The sequence below is a fragment of the Dermochelys coriacea genome, chromosome 6 (assembly GCF_009764565.3).
Source record: "Dermochelys coriacea isolate rDerCor1 chromosome 6, rDerCor1.pri.v4, whole genome shotgun sequence".
Classification (NCBI taxonomy): domain Eukaryota; kingdom Metazoa; phylum Chordata; order Testudines; family Dermochelyidae; genus Dermochelys; species Dermochelys coriacea.
This window is the reverse complement of record NC_050073.1, coordinates 78264363-78283123: the sequence shown is the minus strand read 5'-3', so window position 1 is coordinate 78283123 and position 18761 is coordinate 78264363. Positions and strand designations below refer to the sequence as shown.

Sequence of the window (18761 nt, the reverse complement as noted above, 5' to 3'; positions counted from 1 at the left end):
AAAAGTGTAAAACAATCAACTAACAAAGTATACAATCTTATTTCTCTCCAACAGGAGATTTCTGTATAGGTACATAATCAAGTAACTCATCTCCATCCCCCTCCTAATTAAAAAAATCTTTAAAATTAATAACATCAAAATGTTTCCTGTACTACTTTAATTCTGAATGAGCTACAGTGCATCTCAATAAAAACTAAACATTAATTGATCCAGATATCCATGGCCACTGCAGTATCTGAGAAGAGAATGGTACCACAATTTCTATAGAATTGCAAATATTAAGTTTGTTAAATGAACCTACTGTAGCTGATGCTTTTCAAAAGGCAGTAACAACGGAGAAAAAAAACAGTGTTTAGCATAAAAAGGACGTGCTGGACTTTGATTGCAACGGAATTTTGGGACAAGAATCAGGATAAATGATAATAAGCAATTATAGTGCAAGCTATTATCAAAATTACTCTCAATTCGGTGTAAGTAAAATGTGAACATCCAGTTCTAACTAGCATAGTGGGAATAAACTATAGAAATATCTGTAAGGCTAACAATTTCATGTTTAGTTTTTAAACACTTATTAGAATCACACTTTCAGATCTTTTACTTCTGAATTTTATTTATTCCTTTGACTCTGCATAACAATTTATAGTGTAACACTGATATATAAAAATCTATGTGAAAATGACAAAGATTTGATTTAAATCCCGAAGAATCAAGAAATTTAGAGTAAAAGCAAATTTAGTTCTCAAACTTCATTATTTTCCTCGGTCTCCCCTGAACTGTGGTTGATTTCTCCAAGGACACAGTATAATAGCCTTAAACTCCAAATTTTCTGTATTTTGTGGATTGAACACATCATTAATATTTAAAAAGGAAAAAATATTTACTGAATGTCATTAAACTGAAAAAACACCCACAGAAGAACTGATGCAGTGCCCCATCACCGCTATTTCAAAGACATTATAAAAATCTAGAGCTGATCACCCTTAAAATGTGCCTGCTTTGACTTTGATAAATCATGTTACCGCAATGTGTAGAGCATTACCTATACTTACTGATAGGGAACAGCATGCTGAAAATGCTTATAACCTTGCATATTTATCTATAGCAAAATTGGCAGTTTAAGTGTGATCCTGACAGTTCCCCTTGAAATCAAGGGGAAAACTCTGACTTCAACAAGAACATGATTCAATAGATATTAAAAATATTACATACCCAATCTGAGCCTGAAAATGTCTTTATATCAATTTTAATTTCTATAACTTGTAGTATAATCTTCAAAAGTTCAGCACCCAAGTACATTAACTACTGACTTTCCAAATTTAAATATATTTTTAGCCTATTGGTCTAGTAACTTGTCCATTTATAATTTTCCACTTGAAAAAACTCCAAACAAGTTCGATTTGTGAGCATATGCATTAAACCAATATAACTTTTTAAAACAGCTTTGTAATTTAAAATGACCGATTACAAAAATCCTCTTTGGGCTGAGACTATCGGGTAAATTCCAAACCAGAGCAATATTATGGACAAACAACAAAAGCAATTTTTGTAAACCAGTGGGGGAAAACTGAGATGGGAAAACAGTGTGTCAATGCTCGGAAATGTAATAGCAGCTCACAAGAAACATCCCACAAACAGAAAAACTGAATTTGCAACATCGACTTTAGTAACAAAAAAAATTTATTCGACTTCTAGTCTTAGTGTGCTGCTGATGGCAAAGTCCATTTTGTTTTTAAACTGCTCATACGTCTTTGTTATTGGAAGTTCTAAGCAGTTAAGTTGTCTGTTTCCAACAGGGTATTTTATATGCAGAAATTTAACTGAGGGGTCAGGCTCAAAACCAATGGGTGGGATAGAACTGGTACCAGTTGCAAAGACAAGAATATCTTCCAGTGTTGCTGCAGACTCACCACCTAAAAGAAAAAAGTTTAAATGTTATACAGTAATTCTCAGTTACTCATAAGTTATCCCGAATAGGCATTTCAGGGAAGAACACTGATTAACAGCCTTTTGCATATCCATAACCTGAGTATACTTGCAATTAGAAACAAAACTACATTGGAAAAAGTTTTCACTAAGAAAAAAGATGCAAAGAAAAAACGTTGATTTAATTGAGGGAAATCTAAGGTGGTGATGCAGAGGAGGGACTGAACCAAAAAATCCACTCCTGTGGCTAACTGAACTAAGTAATGAGGAAAAACAGAGTTCACTTACCTTCCACATCTTGTAAATAACCCATCCAGAAATCAACACCTTTGACTTTGTTTACACCTGATAAACAGTGGATTGTAAAGAGATCACCAAGAATTCTTGCTGAAAGTCTCTCGGGTTTGTGACACAATATGCTAGAGAACGCATCAGGATGCATTTGTATTTTTTCCAGTACACCAAGAGTTTTCAAACCTTGCCTAAAGCTGGAATTATAAAAAGAGGTGGCATTAGAAAGTCACCAAAGAACTAATTTTGCCATAAAATGTTTCACAATACATTTTGTTTTATGAAAGCTGGTAAATATAAGTTTTCTATAATTATGAGAGTCCTGCCTATGAGAAGTATTTCCCTACTTTACATTTACAGTATTCATTTAAATTTTTTTTTAACCTATGTTACCAACACCAGTTTAGATTGTTAAAAATGTAACAGTTTTGAAAATCCAGTTACAAGTAGAGGGTTTTTTTTGCATCTCTCTTGGTTTACACTATAAAAAAAACACAATTAAATTTGCCATTTTCAGGTTCCTTGACTGCTTGGGAATGTTTATTTTTAAAAAATTTATTTTATTTTTTTTTCAAAAATTGAGGAGACATCTGTTAATCTTAGGTTTTATAAAAAATATTTTTAGAAAATTTATAATTTGGGTTTTTGTCCTTTTAGGACTAAAATTATAAAATTCTTAAATATTGAACTTCCTTGATTTCCTCCATAGTGATTTCTCTTTGCTTCTTTGTAGATACTAAAGGGTATTAGAAGTTTGACTGGCAGGTTTACAGATCTGAATTCTCTACTATATGCTGACAGATTATGTGTTTCAAACTTTAGTTTTAACTAAATGTGATAGTTATATTAAAATCTAAAGTAAACTTAAAGGGAGGGGAGACAGGTGGATAGGAATCCAACATAATTTTAACTGTATTTGGCTATCCAAAGCAATTTCAGAAAAATGTATAATGCAGTACAAGACCTGGTTTTTAGAATTCAGTGTGCATGATTCCATGCCCAAAAATGTACATGCAACTGTGTAAAAAATTTGCATCCACAATTACTATAGCCTCTCCCACACTGAGTAGTACCTTATTCCACAACTAGTCATAAGCAATTTCAATGCTTCTCAATATTTTAATAAGTAAAAATGAATACTTTAAACTTCCACAACAAACCTTTCAAAAGGTGAATGAACTCGCTTAATTACATGATAGATCAGTAAGTCGTTCACCAACATATCCTTATCACTTAGAGTTGTCATAGGTCTTAAACATCCAGCAATAGTAAGGTATTCATAGCAGTCACTTATTGTAGATTTTAAGCTGGCCAGAGTTCTTGATGATTTTATCTACAGCAGGAAATAAAACATTTACTAGGTATTTGTTTGCTTCATATATGTTCCAAAAATAAATATAAAATTTAGAAGTCTGGAATCAGTAATCTTTTCCTAGCAAGTACTTCTACAACCCCCATAATCTTAGTATCTGAGCACCTTTGGCTGAGGCATATGTATTGCCAATAGGATGGGGAGTATGTTAAAAGGACAATAGTCATACATTGAATTTGGTCAATCATATACTATTCCTCAATACTTGCCAGAAACATGCCTATCACAAAGTCTAAGCTCAAGTCTAGCATTTCAAGGCTCCAAAGCAAGAGAACACCATTGGTGGGGCACTTTATTTACCGTTTTTATTGTTTGTGCTACATCAAAATCTGCAACATCTTCCACTTTTGGTTTCACATTCTCTGGTCCATAAACAAGACAGTTAAACAGAGTTTTGGAAAAGAAACTGGGAGGTACACCAACATGAACCAAAGAAACTGCAATCATTTTGCCAGCTTCATAGTATAAATTCTCTTTTATAGCTGCAAATAAAGAAAGTATATTTGAATTAATAATGAACTATGATCTGCAACAGTTATCACTACTCTCTCATATTAATATGCACACAAGACAAACTCTTAAGGCTGAGACAATAACACTGACAACAGTTCATGGATATGACCAAGAGAAGGAGCAACTTGCTCTCTGCTCCATCCTTCCGCCCCTCCTCAAGCCAAGCCAAGCCCAATCACAGTGGAGCTCTCCCCCTCTCTATCCTACACAGCACTCAGTTCTGAGGCATGGAAATAGCACTTCAAGCAGCTCTGGAGAAGTAATAAATACAGTGGAGTGGAGGAGAGAGATGAGAAGAAACAGAGGGAAGAGAAAGTGCAAAGAAAAGGTAAACTGAGTGTTTCCTGTTTCAACTTATTTAGGTCCAGAGATCAAGCGTTCCAAGTTTCATTGCAAGTCTACATCCATATGGTAACGTTACTATCAAGCATTCCAACCACACCAAATCAGCAGTAAAGAACTTAGACAACTTATTCATTGCCAAATTCCTACCCCAAAACTCACATTTTAAAAATAGTAAAAGGAAAAATTAGTTTGGTACACATCTACTTCTATTTTGTGGGGCTCCTGGTCATTTTATCTTGTTATCAGAATTAACAGGGTTGCCCCCCCCCCAGCAGGTGTCTATTATACTGAAAATTACTTTTGACAGACTGTTTACTATAAAATTTATGCTGTATTTACCTTGAGAATCAAGAGATAAGTTCTTTGAGGAAGAGCCCTCAAATAGTGATGAATTCTGAAGATGAAGCATTAATAATTGGAAAAACTCATGCTTTGATCCATGAAAAGCATCTGTCCCTACTCTACCCTTGCAATTTGTGAACTTCACTTCCATAGTGTTTGCAGGATTGAAGTTTCGCCCTCTGAATCCTTTTAAGGCACTATTCCAGATATTGTCTCTGTTGATGTTCAGTCTTGTGGTTTTTGTATTAACCTGTAACTTTAATTCCCTCAGTATATTAGAAGCTTCTCTTTTTTGTATTTTTAGTTGCCTACAAGACACAAACGAGCACATTTCTGAATGAAACAGGATATATGGTTATTGAAAATTACAGTATAAGGAATTGTAGATCAACTTTTCTGAATCAGAAAGTCTATCCTTCTGTCACCCCATCTGTGGATACTGAAATTTTAGCAAGTTCCTATCAGTTACTGCAAGCCAATGGGCAGACTCACCAGCTGGAATAGTCAAAATAAAGCCCAAACTTTCAAATTCAGTGCCATGTCCATTTTCTCAGGGCTGGTTTTATTAATTAACACAAGATTCAAAAGTCTCAAAACAACACAAGACACTGGGTAATGGAGGCTTGTCCCACTTCCCATCAAAAATGTAGTGAGAGGATACATCCTTCCCTCTTGGTAGTCCTTCCTGGCAATCCCCTAGGACTTCTCTCAAGGTATTTTCTCAACTCTTGTTCTCCTGAGAATAAGCCAAGAACTTCCCTTTATATACTCTCCAGGAAGTAGTCACATGATGCTTGACTGACAGACCCCTTGCCATCATTTGCACTGCCTGGAGACAACAACTCCTTAACCTTAAAAGCTAGTGTTGCCCTCTCTGCAGTATAAAAAGAAGAAAAAAAAAGGGGGACAACATCTGAGATGAGCCTGAGCCCATAAAACTGGACAGCTTGCCAGGTGTACAGAGCACCCTTAGAAATTTCTCAAGTTAGTTATCTCAAAAAAGGGATGATCCTGGGGAAAACTTAGACAAGTAGCAACCCTATAAAGATAAAGGACCACAGACTGTAACAAGTACATTGGAACATACTGCCCTGATGGAGTTACATGAACATTCTAGATGCTAGTAAAGATAAACACTTAAAAGCCAAATACTTAGTCTGATGTAAAATCTCTAACTTAAGAAACGAACACAATTTCAATGATTTCTGAGATATTCTAATAAATGATTTCAAATAGAACACTGTTGGAACCATATATTTTAAAGTAACAAAAAATTAGTTACAAAAGTTCCATTAGAATTGATAAACTGCCTTAGCTTCACTATATTTATTACTTCTTGCAGTAAAATTCTCACTTGAGCCAAACTATCACTATATTATTTGAGCAATGTTCAAAGTATATGAAAACATTTGAAAAGTTTGTAATTTGAGAGTCTGATCAAGACAAATTTATAACTAAGTTAACATTCACTCTTTAAAAAGTGTCAAATATCAGCCGTTCACTAACACTGTTCTTTTTATCCCTGCAGAATCAAGAAACATTTAAAAGCAAGAAAATAAAGGTGACACATCAGCTATAAAAAATCCAAACACCAATCAAAACAAGACTCCTTATCCATTTCTTACCCCCAACCAAATGCATTTTTAATTTGTGCATCTTGTGGGATGACCTTTTTTGAACATTTCCCCAACTCCTGTCAGAATTCTTTTTACCTCACAAAAAATGTATCTGAGTCAGAACTCAAGATGAAAAATGAGCAAGAAGGAAACAAGAGAAAAATCAAAATTTGTGTAATTACACAAAAAGCTTCATGAAAAGTTATAATTGTGACAAACTGCTAAAAGCAACTAAACAAAATTTGAGGGGAAATCATGATTTTTTTTTTTAAAACATAAGTTCAGTAAGGTAAATTAAATCCGGAACATGTTAAAAAAATAATAATAATAATGTGGTGTCTTGGCACTGGATCGGTTTCTAATTTGTAGAAGTGCAAATGTACAGTGCACAAAAAAGAATACAGGTTTATTTTCAGATTGAGTTTTTAGTGCTGGTTGTTGTGTGTGTGTAAACTGAGGAAGTTTAAATACAGAAATCATGGAACAGTAAAGATAATTTTTCCAGTAATTTCTGTACTAGATATTCTTTAAGTACATATGTATATTTTCTGGCTACGTTTGTTTTTTTCCCCTCAAAAAACTAATACTTGACAGGTTTCAGAGTAGCAGCCGTGTTAGTCTGTATCCGCAAAAAGAAAAGGAGGACTTGTGGCACCTTAGTGACTAACAAATTTATTTGAGCATAAGCTTTCGTGAGCTACAGCTCACTTCATTGGATGCATTCAGTGGAAAATACAGTGGGGAGATTTATGTACACAGAGAACATGAAACAATGGGTGTTACCATACACACTGTAACGAGAGTGATCAGGTAAGGTGAGCTATTACCAGCAGGAGAGCGGGGGGGGGGGGGAAGGAGGGGAAATCCTGGATACAAACTGGATACAATTAACTTAGGCTTGAATAAAGACTGGGAGTGGATGGGTCATTACACAAAGTAAAACTATTTCCCCATGTTTATTCCTCCCCCTCCCGTTGTTCCTCAGACGTTCTTGTCAACTGCTGGAAATGGCCCACCTTCATTATCACTACAAACCCCCGCTCTCCTGCTGGTAATAGCTCACCTTACCTGATCACTCTAATTACAGTGTGTATGGTAACACCCATTATTTCATGTTCTCTGTGTATATAAATCTTCCCACTATATTTTTCCCTGAATGCATCCGATGAAGTGAGCTATAGCTCACGAAAGCTTATGCTCAAATAAATTTGTTAGTCTTTAAGTTGCCACAAGTCCTTTTTATTAATACTTGACTAAATGCCCAGGAGAAAAAATGGTTACCTACCTTTCATAACTGTTGTTCTTCAAGATGTATTGCTCATGTCCATTCCGTTCTAGGTGTGTGTGCATAGCCACATACGCAGTTGTCGGAGACTTTTGCCTTAGCAATATCTGTAGGGCTGGCTGTGGCGCCCTCTGGAGTGCTCCGCTCATGCGGCGATAGATGCCGCCAGCCCTATGCGCTCTCAGTTTCTTCTTACTGGTAACTCGAACAGAGGTGTCGGAAGGCAGGTAATGGAATGGACATGAGCAACACATGTTGAAGAACAACAGTTACAAAAGGTAGGTAACCGTTTTTGATTCTTCGAGTGCTTGCTCACGTTGATTCCATTCTAGGTGGCTCACAAGCAGTATCTATGGAGGTGGGCTTGGAGTTCACCGCTTGGCGGCTTGCCGTACTGCACTACCGAAGCCAGCATCGTCCCAGGCCTGCTGGGTAAGCACATAGTGGGACATGAAGGTATGGACCAATGACCAGGTGGCATCCCTACAGATGTCCTGAATAGGCACTTGGGTCAAAAAGGCTGGCGAAGAGGCCTGCACCCTGGTAGAATGGGCAGTGATGATTGCTGCGAGGCCACAACTTTGCTTGACAATAGAAGAAGCGAATGAGGCTGTGATCCAAGAGGAAATTCTCTGAGCGGAAACAGGGTGACTTTTCAACCTGTCGGCCACAGAGACAAATAATTGCGTCGACTTACAGAATGGTTTGGTCCTGTCAATATAGAATTAGAGAGGCTAATATAGAGGCTGGAGCCCTCTGGACGTCCAGGGCATGCAGCCTGCACTCTTCCTCAGACTTGCGGCTTCGGAAAAAAGACCGGTAAGTAAATGTCTTGGCTAAAATTAAACTGAGAAACTACCTTGGAAAGGAAGGTGTGGTCTTAGCTGGACCTTGCCCTTGTAGAAGACCGTGTAAGATGGTTCTGAGGTGAGTGCCCAAATCTCAAATACCTGGCAGGCCAACATCACCGCGACCAGAAACGTGACCTTCCAGGAGAGGAGAAGGAGAAAGCAGGAAGTCAGAGACTCGAAGGGAGGACCTGTAAGCCACGACAGACCAGATTCAAGTCCCACAGAGGAACAGGATCCCTGACATGCGGGTAGAGGTGCTCCAGGCCCTTAAGGAATCTGGCGGTGATATCCTGAGAGAAAACCGACCTGCCTTCGAGGGGTGGGTGGAAGGCTGAGATGGCTGCTAGATGGATTTTGACGGATGAGAGTGATAAGCCCTGGAGCCTGAGGTGCAAGAGGTAGTCTAGAATGAGCTGCAACGGGGCTCGCTCAGGACAGACCCCCTTATTTGCCATCCAGCATGTGAATCGCTTCCATTTGGCCAGGTAGGTAGCCCTGGTGGAGGGCTTTCTACTGCCCAGCAGGACTCACTGGACCTCGGACAAGCACTGCCATTCTTGCACATGAAGTGTCACCCGGTGCAGGGGCAGGAGACTGCCATGATTCTGGGACAACAGGTCTGCCCTGAGCGGCTCCGGATGAGGATTGCCACCAAGAGATCCAGCAGGGTGCTGAACCAGTGTGGCGTGGCCATGCCGGCACTATGAGGAAGGCCTCTTCCCTGTCCTGTTTGATCTTCATGAGGACTTGGAGCCATGGCACTGGAGGGAAGGAGTACATCAGAGCCCCCAACCACAGGATGAGGAAGGCGTCTGACAGTGATTCCCTGTCCTTGCCCTGGAATGAGCAGAAGATGTGGCATTTTCTGTTCTGCCTGGACACAAATAGGTCCACCTGGGGAGTTCCCCACCTGTGGAAGATAGAGCTGACCACCTCCAGGTGAAGGGACCACTTGTGGCAAGACAAGAATGTCCTGCTTAGGTGGACCACCCAAGTGTTCCGGTCCCTGGGAGGTGAGCAGCCACAAGATGGATGTTGTGCTGCAGACAGAAATCCCAGAGCCAAAGCGCTTCCTGGCAGAGGGCGGATGACCTGGCACCCCTGTCTGTTGATATAGAAGATCATGGCTATGTTGTTGTCTGTTAGGACCTGAATCGCTCAGCCTTGTATGCGAGTTCAAAAAGTTTGCCAGGCTAGGCGAACCGCCGAGTTCCCTGACGTCGATGTGCACGGCCCGATTGAGAATGCACCACCGGTCCCGAGTACTGAGATCGCCCAGATGGGCTCCCCAAAGCATGAGAAATGACCGTCACTGACAAAACTGGGGTTGTGAATTGGACTCCCTCCAACACCGACGCGGGATCTTGCCACGAGGTAAGGGATGACAACACACTATCTGGAATCCTGAGCACCCGGTCCATACCGATTGAGTACATAGAATGAAACCAGCCACACCTGTAGGGACCCAAGACAGAATCGCGCATGCTGAACCATGTAAATGCATGCTGCCACGTGACCCAGCAGTCTCAGGCACATGTGGGTGGTGGTGAATGGATGGGCACTCAGAGACGAGATGAGGTCCACCATGGCTCAGAACCAAATCTCAGGGAAGAAAGCTCTGAGTGGAGTTGAGTACTGCCCCAATTAACTGTATGCATTGCACTGGAGTGAGGGTTGACTTTTTGTTATTTATTATTAGGCCCAGGTCGCAGCAGGTGGAACAGACCAGAGCGAGATGCCTCCGCACTTGATCGGAGGACTGGCCCCTTATCAAACAGTTGTCGATGTTCAGGTAGATTTGGACCCCCCAGAAGTCACAGGTAAGCGGTCACTGGTGCTATACACTTGATGAACACTCTTGGAGCTGACAAGAGACCAAAGGGCATCGCCATGAACTGGAAATTGTGCCGGCCCAAGGTGAAATGAAGGAAACACCGTTGCCCCGGGAATATATGGAAATATGCGTCCTTTAAAATCGAGGGTGGCGTACAAGTGTCCTGAATCCAGGGACGAGAGGATGGAGGCCAGGGAGACCATAAGAAACTTCAATGTTTTGAGACACATGTTGAGGAGACACCGGTCTAGAATAGGTCCGAGGTCCCCTTTTGCCTTCAAAATGAGGAAGTAGCAGGAGTAAAATCCTCTTTCTTCTATTGCAGAACCTCTTCCACTGCCCCTAGGCACAGGAGGTTTTCGACCTCATGAATGAGGAGCTGCTCGTCAGAAGGGTCCCTGAAGAGGGATGAGGAAGGGGGATGGAAGGATTGGTCGGCTACAAACTGCAGGGTATAGCCTGACAAGATCATGTCGAGCACTGAGCGGTCCAAGGTGATATGGGACCAGGCAGACTGGACAGGGCGGAGGGGGTTGAGGAAGATGGGGAATGGATCTGGTACAGTGACTGGGGCATCGTCCTCGTGCCACCCTCAAAATGACTGCTTTTGGCTGCCTTGGTCCCTGGAAGGACCAGGCTTGGCAGGTGGAGGAGACGATGACTGGTGGAGTCGCTTAAAACACATCTTTGTCCTTCTTTTTGTAGGAGCCGGATGGAGGGGTACCCCAAGACCTGGATGACTGTGGAGGCGGAATGGCTTTCTGGCCTGTTGAAGGAGTATGTAGACCCCGGCTGGGCTAAGGCATCTGACCAGAGATACCCCTGAGAGCCTCTGTTGCGGGCACGAGGCCTAACTGAGGTCCTCTTCCCAACCTTATGAGGTGCCTGCGATGGACCGCTTCTTCAGTACTGGCAAGGGGGAATGGTGCTGGGCAGAAGCTGGTGCCAGTAGTGCACTGTGTGCCTATGCCGAAGTACCAGATGTGGAGTCTGAGTGTGAGGGCTCCGATGCCAGGCGCAGAGCAGCCTCCATGACGAGGACCCTTAAATCGAATGTCCTACTCTTTTTGAGTTTGGGGGTGAAAGATTTTGCCGATATGGCACTTGTCTTTTCTATGGGACTCCTACAGACACTTCAGACATCTCTCATATGGGTTGCTGATGGGCATTGGCCAGCTGCACTCAGAATGTGTCTTGAAGCCTGGGGAGCAGAGCATGCCCGCTCCAGGACAAAGTCCCAGCCCAGACAGCTAACTAATCACTGACTAAATAACAAAGGAGAACGACCTGAACAGTGAAGAACCGCTAATGCTCTTGCTAAGCAAGACCAGGCGCTACAACGAACTGTCACGGGCTGTAAGAAGGAACAGAGAGGGTGTAGGGCCAGCGGTGCCTGATATATCGCAGCATGAGTGTGGCACTCCAGAGCGTGCCACAGCCAGCCCTATGGATACTGCTAATGCAAAAGTCTCTGACAACTGTGAATGTGGGCACGCACACACCTAGAATGGAATCGACATGAGCAAGCACTCGAAGAACTTCATAAATCAGGATTTTCAGCAAGTTCTTAGGTTAAGCATTCTATTTTGCACTTTCTATATTATAGATAGATAGATGGATATGGATATCCATATCCATCCTGGAGAAAAAAAAATTCGTTTTATACAATCTAGAGCAGACCCAGACTGCCAGATGCTTTTGAACAGAACACTTTTCATTTACTTATTATCACTGTTATTGCAGTGTGAAACACATTTCTCTGGACCTTGACCAAGAAATTTGGGCCTTGATAAAAAAAACAATAAATAAATAATTGACTACTCCAATCTAGAGATCCTTGTTCAATATGAAAGAAATATTAACTTACATTCTTCTTACTGACAGATTCCTTGATGAAGAATTGATCAGCGGGGATATGGACATAACCATCTTATTAGATGCTGGAAGGTCTAATAATGTACAAGGAGTCAAGCTATTCTGGCACAACATCTTTGGTGACCTGGAAGGGGAAAAGCTATTACAAAATTAATTTCTCATTCTGAACTTTATGTAAACATTCATTTGGAAGCAACAGTAGATCTGTTTATCTCAAATGCGATTTAATGAGCCCTACATTACTATAAAGCCATGGAATCAATCTATTTCTTTACCATAATTTTCAACATATAATTGATTGTCGCAATGACTAGAAGACACTGAAGTAAATTTTATCAATAATTTACCTTGCATTCCTCAGACCCAACTCTATTTTATATAATCAAATAGTTTCTGAACCATAGAAATACTGACATTACCACCACTGTTCAGCACTAGAAAATGGAATAAATTCTATCTCTGGAAATATTGTAACTTCCATTTTTTCAGTGCATAATTGTTCTATAGTTTTCTAAAGTATTATATCCCAGATAGTACACACTGAAATTTGAGAATCCTTGAGATCCATTAAGTAATGATAAAAAATGAAGTTATGTTACTCCAATAGGTAGACTGCATTGTATGATCCAGTGCTGGTATTAGTTGGCACCAGCTAAACACACACTACTAAAATAACTTGCTGCAATTTTTATCTTGCCTTTTAATTACTAAGTAATGTTGTAAGTTCCTGTTAAGTCTTCTAGAGTTGCACATATTCTGAGTTTGTTTAGCTCCAAAGATGGCAAAATTCCTATATTTACATGCAAAAAAAATTAAAGCAATATTAAGGTTGCCAAATTAAGCACTCAAGAACTAGGAAAGAAAGTGGAATGATGCATGTACAATTTCTGTGCACAACAGTCATCAGTTATTTGATCTCTTATATGCCCCAGAGGGACAGTTAAACTTGCATGTACCCTCAAAAGAAAAATAAAATAAAATAAAAAAGTAAAGTTTTTTGAGCCCTTAGCTTTTGAGCCCTGGCTTTTGAGCCCTTAGCACTGAAACTTTAACTTTCCAGAGTCTGCAGTTCAGAGGTGATAAATCTCTGCACTGCCATCTCCTGCCACATACATGTGTGTTCTTGTATTGCGAAAACCAAGGGAAGGAATGCCAGCTGATTAGTACATATGGAATGAGGGCAGCAGTCCCACAGCAGCCTTCAAAAATGTAACTTAACCTTAACTACAGTAGGTGTGTTACTACACCCATGATAAACAACGGTTACTTATCTTACAGTAACTCGGGTTCTTTGAGATATCAGTTGGGTCCCACTGTAGGTGCACATGCACCTCAAGTGTGCAGTATCAGATTCTTTAAAATCGTGGTGTTTCTTTGGGCAGTGCATGCACCCTGTGCCTTATCATGCTCCTGGACTTGTTAGGGCATAAAGGGCAGAACAACTATGATCCTCCTTTAGTTCCCTCACGATTCAAAGCTCACATTAGGTGTGTCTCATAAACTGGGGATGGAGTGAAGGTTGTGAGAGCCCACACTGGATGACAACATCTAAAAAAAACCCCATAATTACTGTAGGGTATGTAACCATTCTTCCTTCTTTGTGTAAATGTCAGCGTGGATCCCACAGTAGGTAACTGGAAAGCAGTAACCCCTCTGGATGGTGGGATGAGAAATATCAGCTGCAACAGTCAAACAAATTGTAGTACTGCTCTAATGAACATGGCATCTGCCCTGACAGCTAAGTCCAGTGTACACTGCTTCACAAAACGTAACGGGTGCCTTGTGAATCTCAAAAACTGGTTCATTTCTGAAGCTGGCAGAGAATGACGCTTGAGTTCTTGTGTAGTGAGCATTCTTGTTCAGTGGAAGAGGTACATCACCCAACTGGTAACACAGCAAGATACATTGTGTTATCCACTTAGATGTTCTTTATGATGAGATGGACTGGCCTTTGGAATTGCTGGGTACAGCCAGAAACAACCAGGGAGATGCTTGAACAGTTTGGTTCTGTCAATGAGTAAAATAAGGCTTTGGAGATACCCTGCATAGGTAAATTCCCCCTGATGTAGCATTGGGCTTTGGGAATAGGTTGGTTCATATGGAAATCTGAAACAACCTTGGGATGCACTTGGGGTAAGGTTTCACCACCACTTTGTCCTATGAAATGTTATGAAGGGAAGGAAGGTCAGCCATAAATACTTGGAACTCACTCATTTTCATACTACTAAGAGCACCTAGAAAACAGTCTTCAGAGTGAGATGAAGTATGAAGCATTCTCAAAGGTGCTCAAAGGGAGGCCAAGAGTCTCAAGAGGACAATGTTGAGGTGGCAGGCAGGAGCAGTTTCTCTGATCAGTGGGTAAGTATGTAACAGACCACTGAGAAACTCTGATACCATCAGGTGGGAGACACAGGAGCATAATAGGACACTGAGATCACTGTAAGGTGGACCTGAATGGAGCTGAATGAAAGGCCAGAATGTTTCAGATGAAGCAAGTAATCAAGAGTCTTTGCTACCAAAGCCAGTGTAGGGTCCAGGTTATGTTGGGCCACCCACATGGAGAGACACTTCCATTTTAATGAATAAGTCTGTCTGGAGGATATCTTCCAGTTCTGTTTCAGGATATCCTAGACTTATAGGGAACAGTCCTTGTCCATGGCACTCAACCAGCTAACATCTAGACTGCGAGATGCAGGGACTTTCGGTCTGGATAGGGTATCCGACTGTGATGTGGTAGAAATCAGGTCTGAGCAGTTTGGAGTTGAACAAGCAGCTGAATGGACACCTGCAGCAAGTCCATCAGCATAAACTGCCTCAGCCAGCAGAAACTGTGAGAATGACATGGCTGTGTCTGATCTGACTTTGGGAACCACCCTAGGCATTAGGTGAATAAGCAGGAAAGCATATAGGAGGCCCTTCTTCAGCGGAATTAAGAAGGCATCTGGGGTGCAGGCATTTTAGTTAAAATGATCTGTGATGTACATTAGGTGGTCCAGCTACGCAAACAGAGCGTATTCCAGGCTCATCAGCAACTCCTCTTGGAGTCTACCTTTAATCAATAATTCACAGTTAAGGGTAGATGCAGATTACTGGTCTTCTCAGGCACATCACTAGACACTTTGTGAAGATTCTCAGTGCTGTGAAGAATCTGAATGGTGGTGCCTTATACTGAGAGTTATTTGCTCCTCCCTCCCCACTATGAATCTCAAGTACTTCCTGTAGCCCAAGTGGATATCTAAATCAAGAGCCATGAACCTATCATGAAGATGGAGATGGTTGAAGCACGCATTACTCAGATGGCATATGTATTTGTTCAGTCTCTTCAGGTCTAGGATAGGATAAAGATACCCCCCTCTTCCCTTTCTTCTTTGGGATAAGGAAATATTGGGAGTAGAAGCCTCTCCCCTGTGCTCTTGAGGTATCTCCTCTATAGCTCCTAGACAAAACAACAAAACCACTTCTTTTTGTAGTGGCCTCACAGGAGAAGGGTCCCTGAAGAGGAATGGGAAAGTAGTTTGGGTGTGGAAATGAGCATAGCAACTGTGGGAGATGACACCCAACACCCACTTGTCTGTTGTGATAGTAACCACGCCTGGTGGAAAGGGGCAAAGTAATCCCCAAAAACAGAGACAGGCTTTTCACATGGACACATACTTGAAGAAAAATAATTAGTCCTCCAGCCCATCATTGTGATATTTATGAATGCTTTCATTAACTGTTTAGATGACAAGCAGACAAAGCATCATGAGATACTGCAGGCAGGAAATTCCAAGGATTTGCTCAAAAGCAAATGAAAGAACTTTATAAATACAAGAGTAATAAAGGCAGGCTCATATTTTTTTTAACTGCAAGCCCTTATAAATTAATATTTCAATTGCTATGAGAACCTTATCAGCTGCATTTGTTTTAATTTCAAAACTGAACTACAAAATATTAAAACTTCAGGTAAGATATACTTTATTACTAGAGAAAAGAAATTCGGTATACATTTTAAGAGCTAATTTTCCACTGCATTATTAAAATTAAGCTAAAAATGGCCTAACTTTAAATATTCAAGTTTCTTTTAATATTGCTTTTGTAAGGGGACTTAATTTAGTGCTCAACTGAAGGATTATTAATTCAATAGACTGGTTTGCATATCAGTCTCTGGTTAGTGAGTTAATACTAGAAGTTTATGGCCGACTCATGAAACATCTACCACAAGTGACTACTTCACTCATAAATATGGATGCCTGGGAGCCTAGTTCTGCAATTCAGTAAAGGAAGTATTTGCTGCAGGATGAAAATAAGTGTGGTGTTCTCGTATTCTAAATTTCATAAAACAAATATTTTCTTCTATTTCATATAATAATTCTTTCTGTATTTTTTTTTATGCAGTTGCTTCCATCCCATGCAAAGTTACACACCTGAGAAGAAAGCCGTGCTGGGATCCAGGTGACTGTCTGGGGCACTTGGGAGAGGGCTCTTCCAACAAATGACCAGTAACGTCTATTTTTTCTGAGGTAGCCAACGAGCGTTTTTTCTGATTTTGGTAATTCCCTGTACAATTAAATCCTGATTATTCTTCTGAAAAATATACTGGTGTCAAGTTAACCCAAAACAAACATAAAAAACACTAGGCCTGTTGATTAATTGCTATTAACTCACATGATTAACTCAAAAAATGTAACTGCGATTAAAAAACAACAGAACATTAACTGAAATTTATTAAATACTTTTGGATGTTTTTCTACATTTTCAAATATATTGATTTCTATTACAGAACACAAAGTGTACAGTGCTCACTTTATATTATATTTTATTACAAATATTTGCACTGTAAAAATGATAAAGAAAATAAATATTTTTCAATTCACCTCATACAAGTACTGTAGTGCAATCTCTTTATTGTGAAAGTTTAACCTACAAATGTCGATTTTTTGTTACTTAACTTCACTCAAAAACAAAACAATGTAAAACTTTAGAGCCTAAAAGTCCATTCAGTCCTACTTCTTCTTTAGCCAATTGCTAAGACAAACAAGTTTGTTTACATTTACAGGAGATACTGCTAACTGCTTCTTATTTACAATGTCACCTGAAAGTGAGAACAGGCGTTCACATGGCACTTTTGTAGCTGGTGTTGCATAGTATTTATGTGTCAGATATGCAAAACATTCATATGCCCCTTCGTGCTTTGGCTACCATTCCAGAGGTCATGCTTCCATACTGACGAGGCTCATTAAAAAAATAACGCGTTAATTAAATTTGTGACTGAACAACTTGGGGGAGAATTGTATGTCTCCTGTTCTGTTTTATCCACATTCTGCCATTAAAGCAGTCTCGGTTGATGACCCACCACAGGTTCGTTTTAAGAACACTTTCACAGCAGATTTGACAAAACGCAAAGAAGGTACCAATGTGAGATTTCTAAGGATAGATACAGTACTCGACCCAAGGTTTAAGAATCTGAAGTGCCTTCCAAAATCTGAGAGGGATGAGGTGTGGAGAATGCTTTCAGATGTCTTAAAAGAGCAACACTCCGATGTGGAAAATTCAGAACCTGAACCACCAAAAAAGAAAATCAACCTTCTGCTGGTGGCATCTGACTCTGATGATGAAAATGAACATCATGAACAAATGAGCATCGGTCCACTCTGCTTTGGATCATTATTGAGCAGAACCCATCATCAGCATGGACGCCTGTCTTCTGGAATAGTGGTTGAAGCATGAAGGGACATATGAATCTTTAGCGCATCTGGCATGTAAATATCTTGCAATGCCAGCTACAATAGTGTCTTGCAAATGCCTGTTCTCACTTTCAGTTGACATTGTAAACAAGATGTGGGCAGCATTATTCCCTGCAAATTGTAACCAAACTTGTTTGTCTGAGCGATAGGCTGAAGTAGGACTGAATGGACTTATAGGTTCTAAAGTTTTACATTGTTTTATTTTTGAATGCAGTTTTTTTTGTACATAATTCTACATTTGTAAGTTCAACTTTCTTGATAAAGAGATTGTATTACAGTACTTGTATTAAGTGAATTGAAATATACTATTTCTTTTAGTTTTTACTGTGCAAATATTTGTAATCAAAAATAAATATAAAGTGAGCACTGTACACTTTGTATTCTGTGTTGTAATTGAAATCAATATATTTGAAAATGTAGAAAACATCCAAAAATATTTAAATAAATAAATATTCTATTGTTTAACAGTGCGATTAATCGATTAATTTTTTTAATTGCTTGACAGCCCTAACAAACCAACCCACCCACCCACCCAACCAAACTATATCCTAGCATTTCATAATATTACCTGACTTAGCGAAGATACTTCTGCATTCTAGACATTCCCAGTTTTCCTCCCACGACTGTATTGGGGAACAGGCCAAATGAGTTCCACTGGAACCACAACACTGACAGCATTTGATTTCCCATTTACTAAAAGAAAAAACACACTGTACTTAGAATTAACAGAGGAACGACAGAAGTCAAAACAAAGGCTGTTAGGCAGTAAATCCAATCCACCTACCTAG

At 40.0% G+C, this 18761-nt stretch overlaps 1 protein-coding gene across 7 annotated transcripts in view; it reads right to left on the bottom strand.

The window, feature by feature from the left end:
• Positions 1 to 592: 592 nt before the first annotated feature.
• Positions 593 to 18761, bottom strand: part of G2E3 (G2/M-phase specific E3 ubiquitin protein ligase) — a 52725-nt gene continuing 34556 nt past the window's right edge. For 4 of the 7 annotated variants that reach the window (XM_043516380.1, XM_038406384.2, XM_043516382.1 and 1 more), the window contains 8 exons: positions 18542 to 18666; positions 16654 to 16786; positions 12240 to 12386; positions 4784 to 5094; positions 3887 to 4068; positions 3375 to 3547; positions 2212 to 2411; positions 593 to 1910 (listed from right to left, as the gene is read on the bottom strand). In XM_043516380.1, coding sequence (XP_043372315.1) covers positions 1678 to 1910; positions 2212 to 2411; positions 3375 to 3547; positions 3887 to 4068; positions 4784 to 5094; positions 12240 to 12386; positions 16654 to 16786; positions 18542 to 18666 — 1504 coding nt within the window. In that variant the 3' untranslated portion in view covers positions 593 to 1677. The remainder of the gene's footprint in view (positions 1911 to 2211; positions 2412 to 3374; positions 3548 to 3886; positions 4069 to 4783; positions 5095 to 12239; positions 12387 to 16653; positions 16787 to 18541; positions 18667 to 18761) is intronic. The other 3 variants (XM_038406386.2, XM_038406383.2, XM_043516381.1) reach the window with 1 other exon arrangement.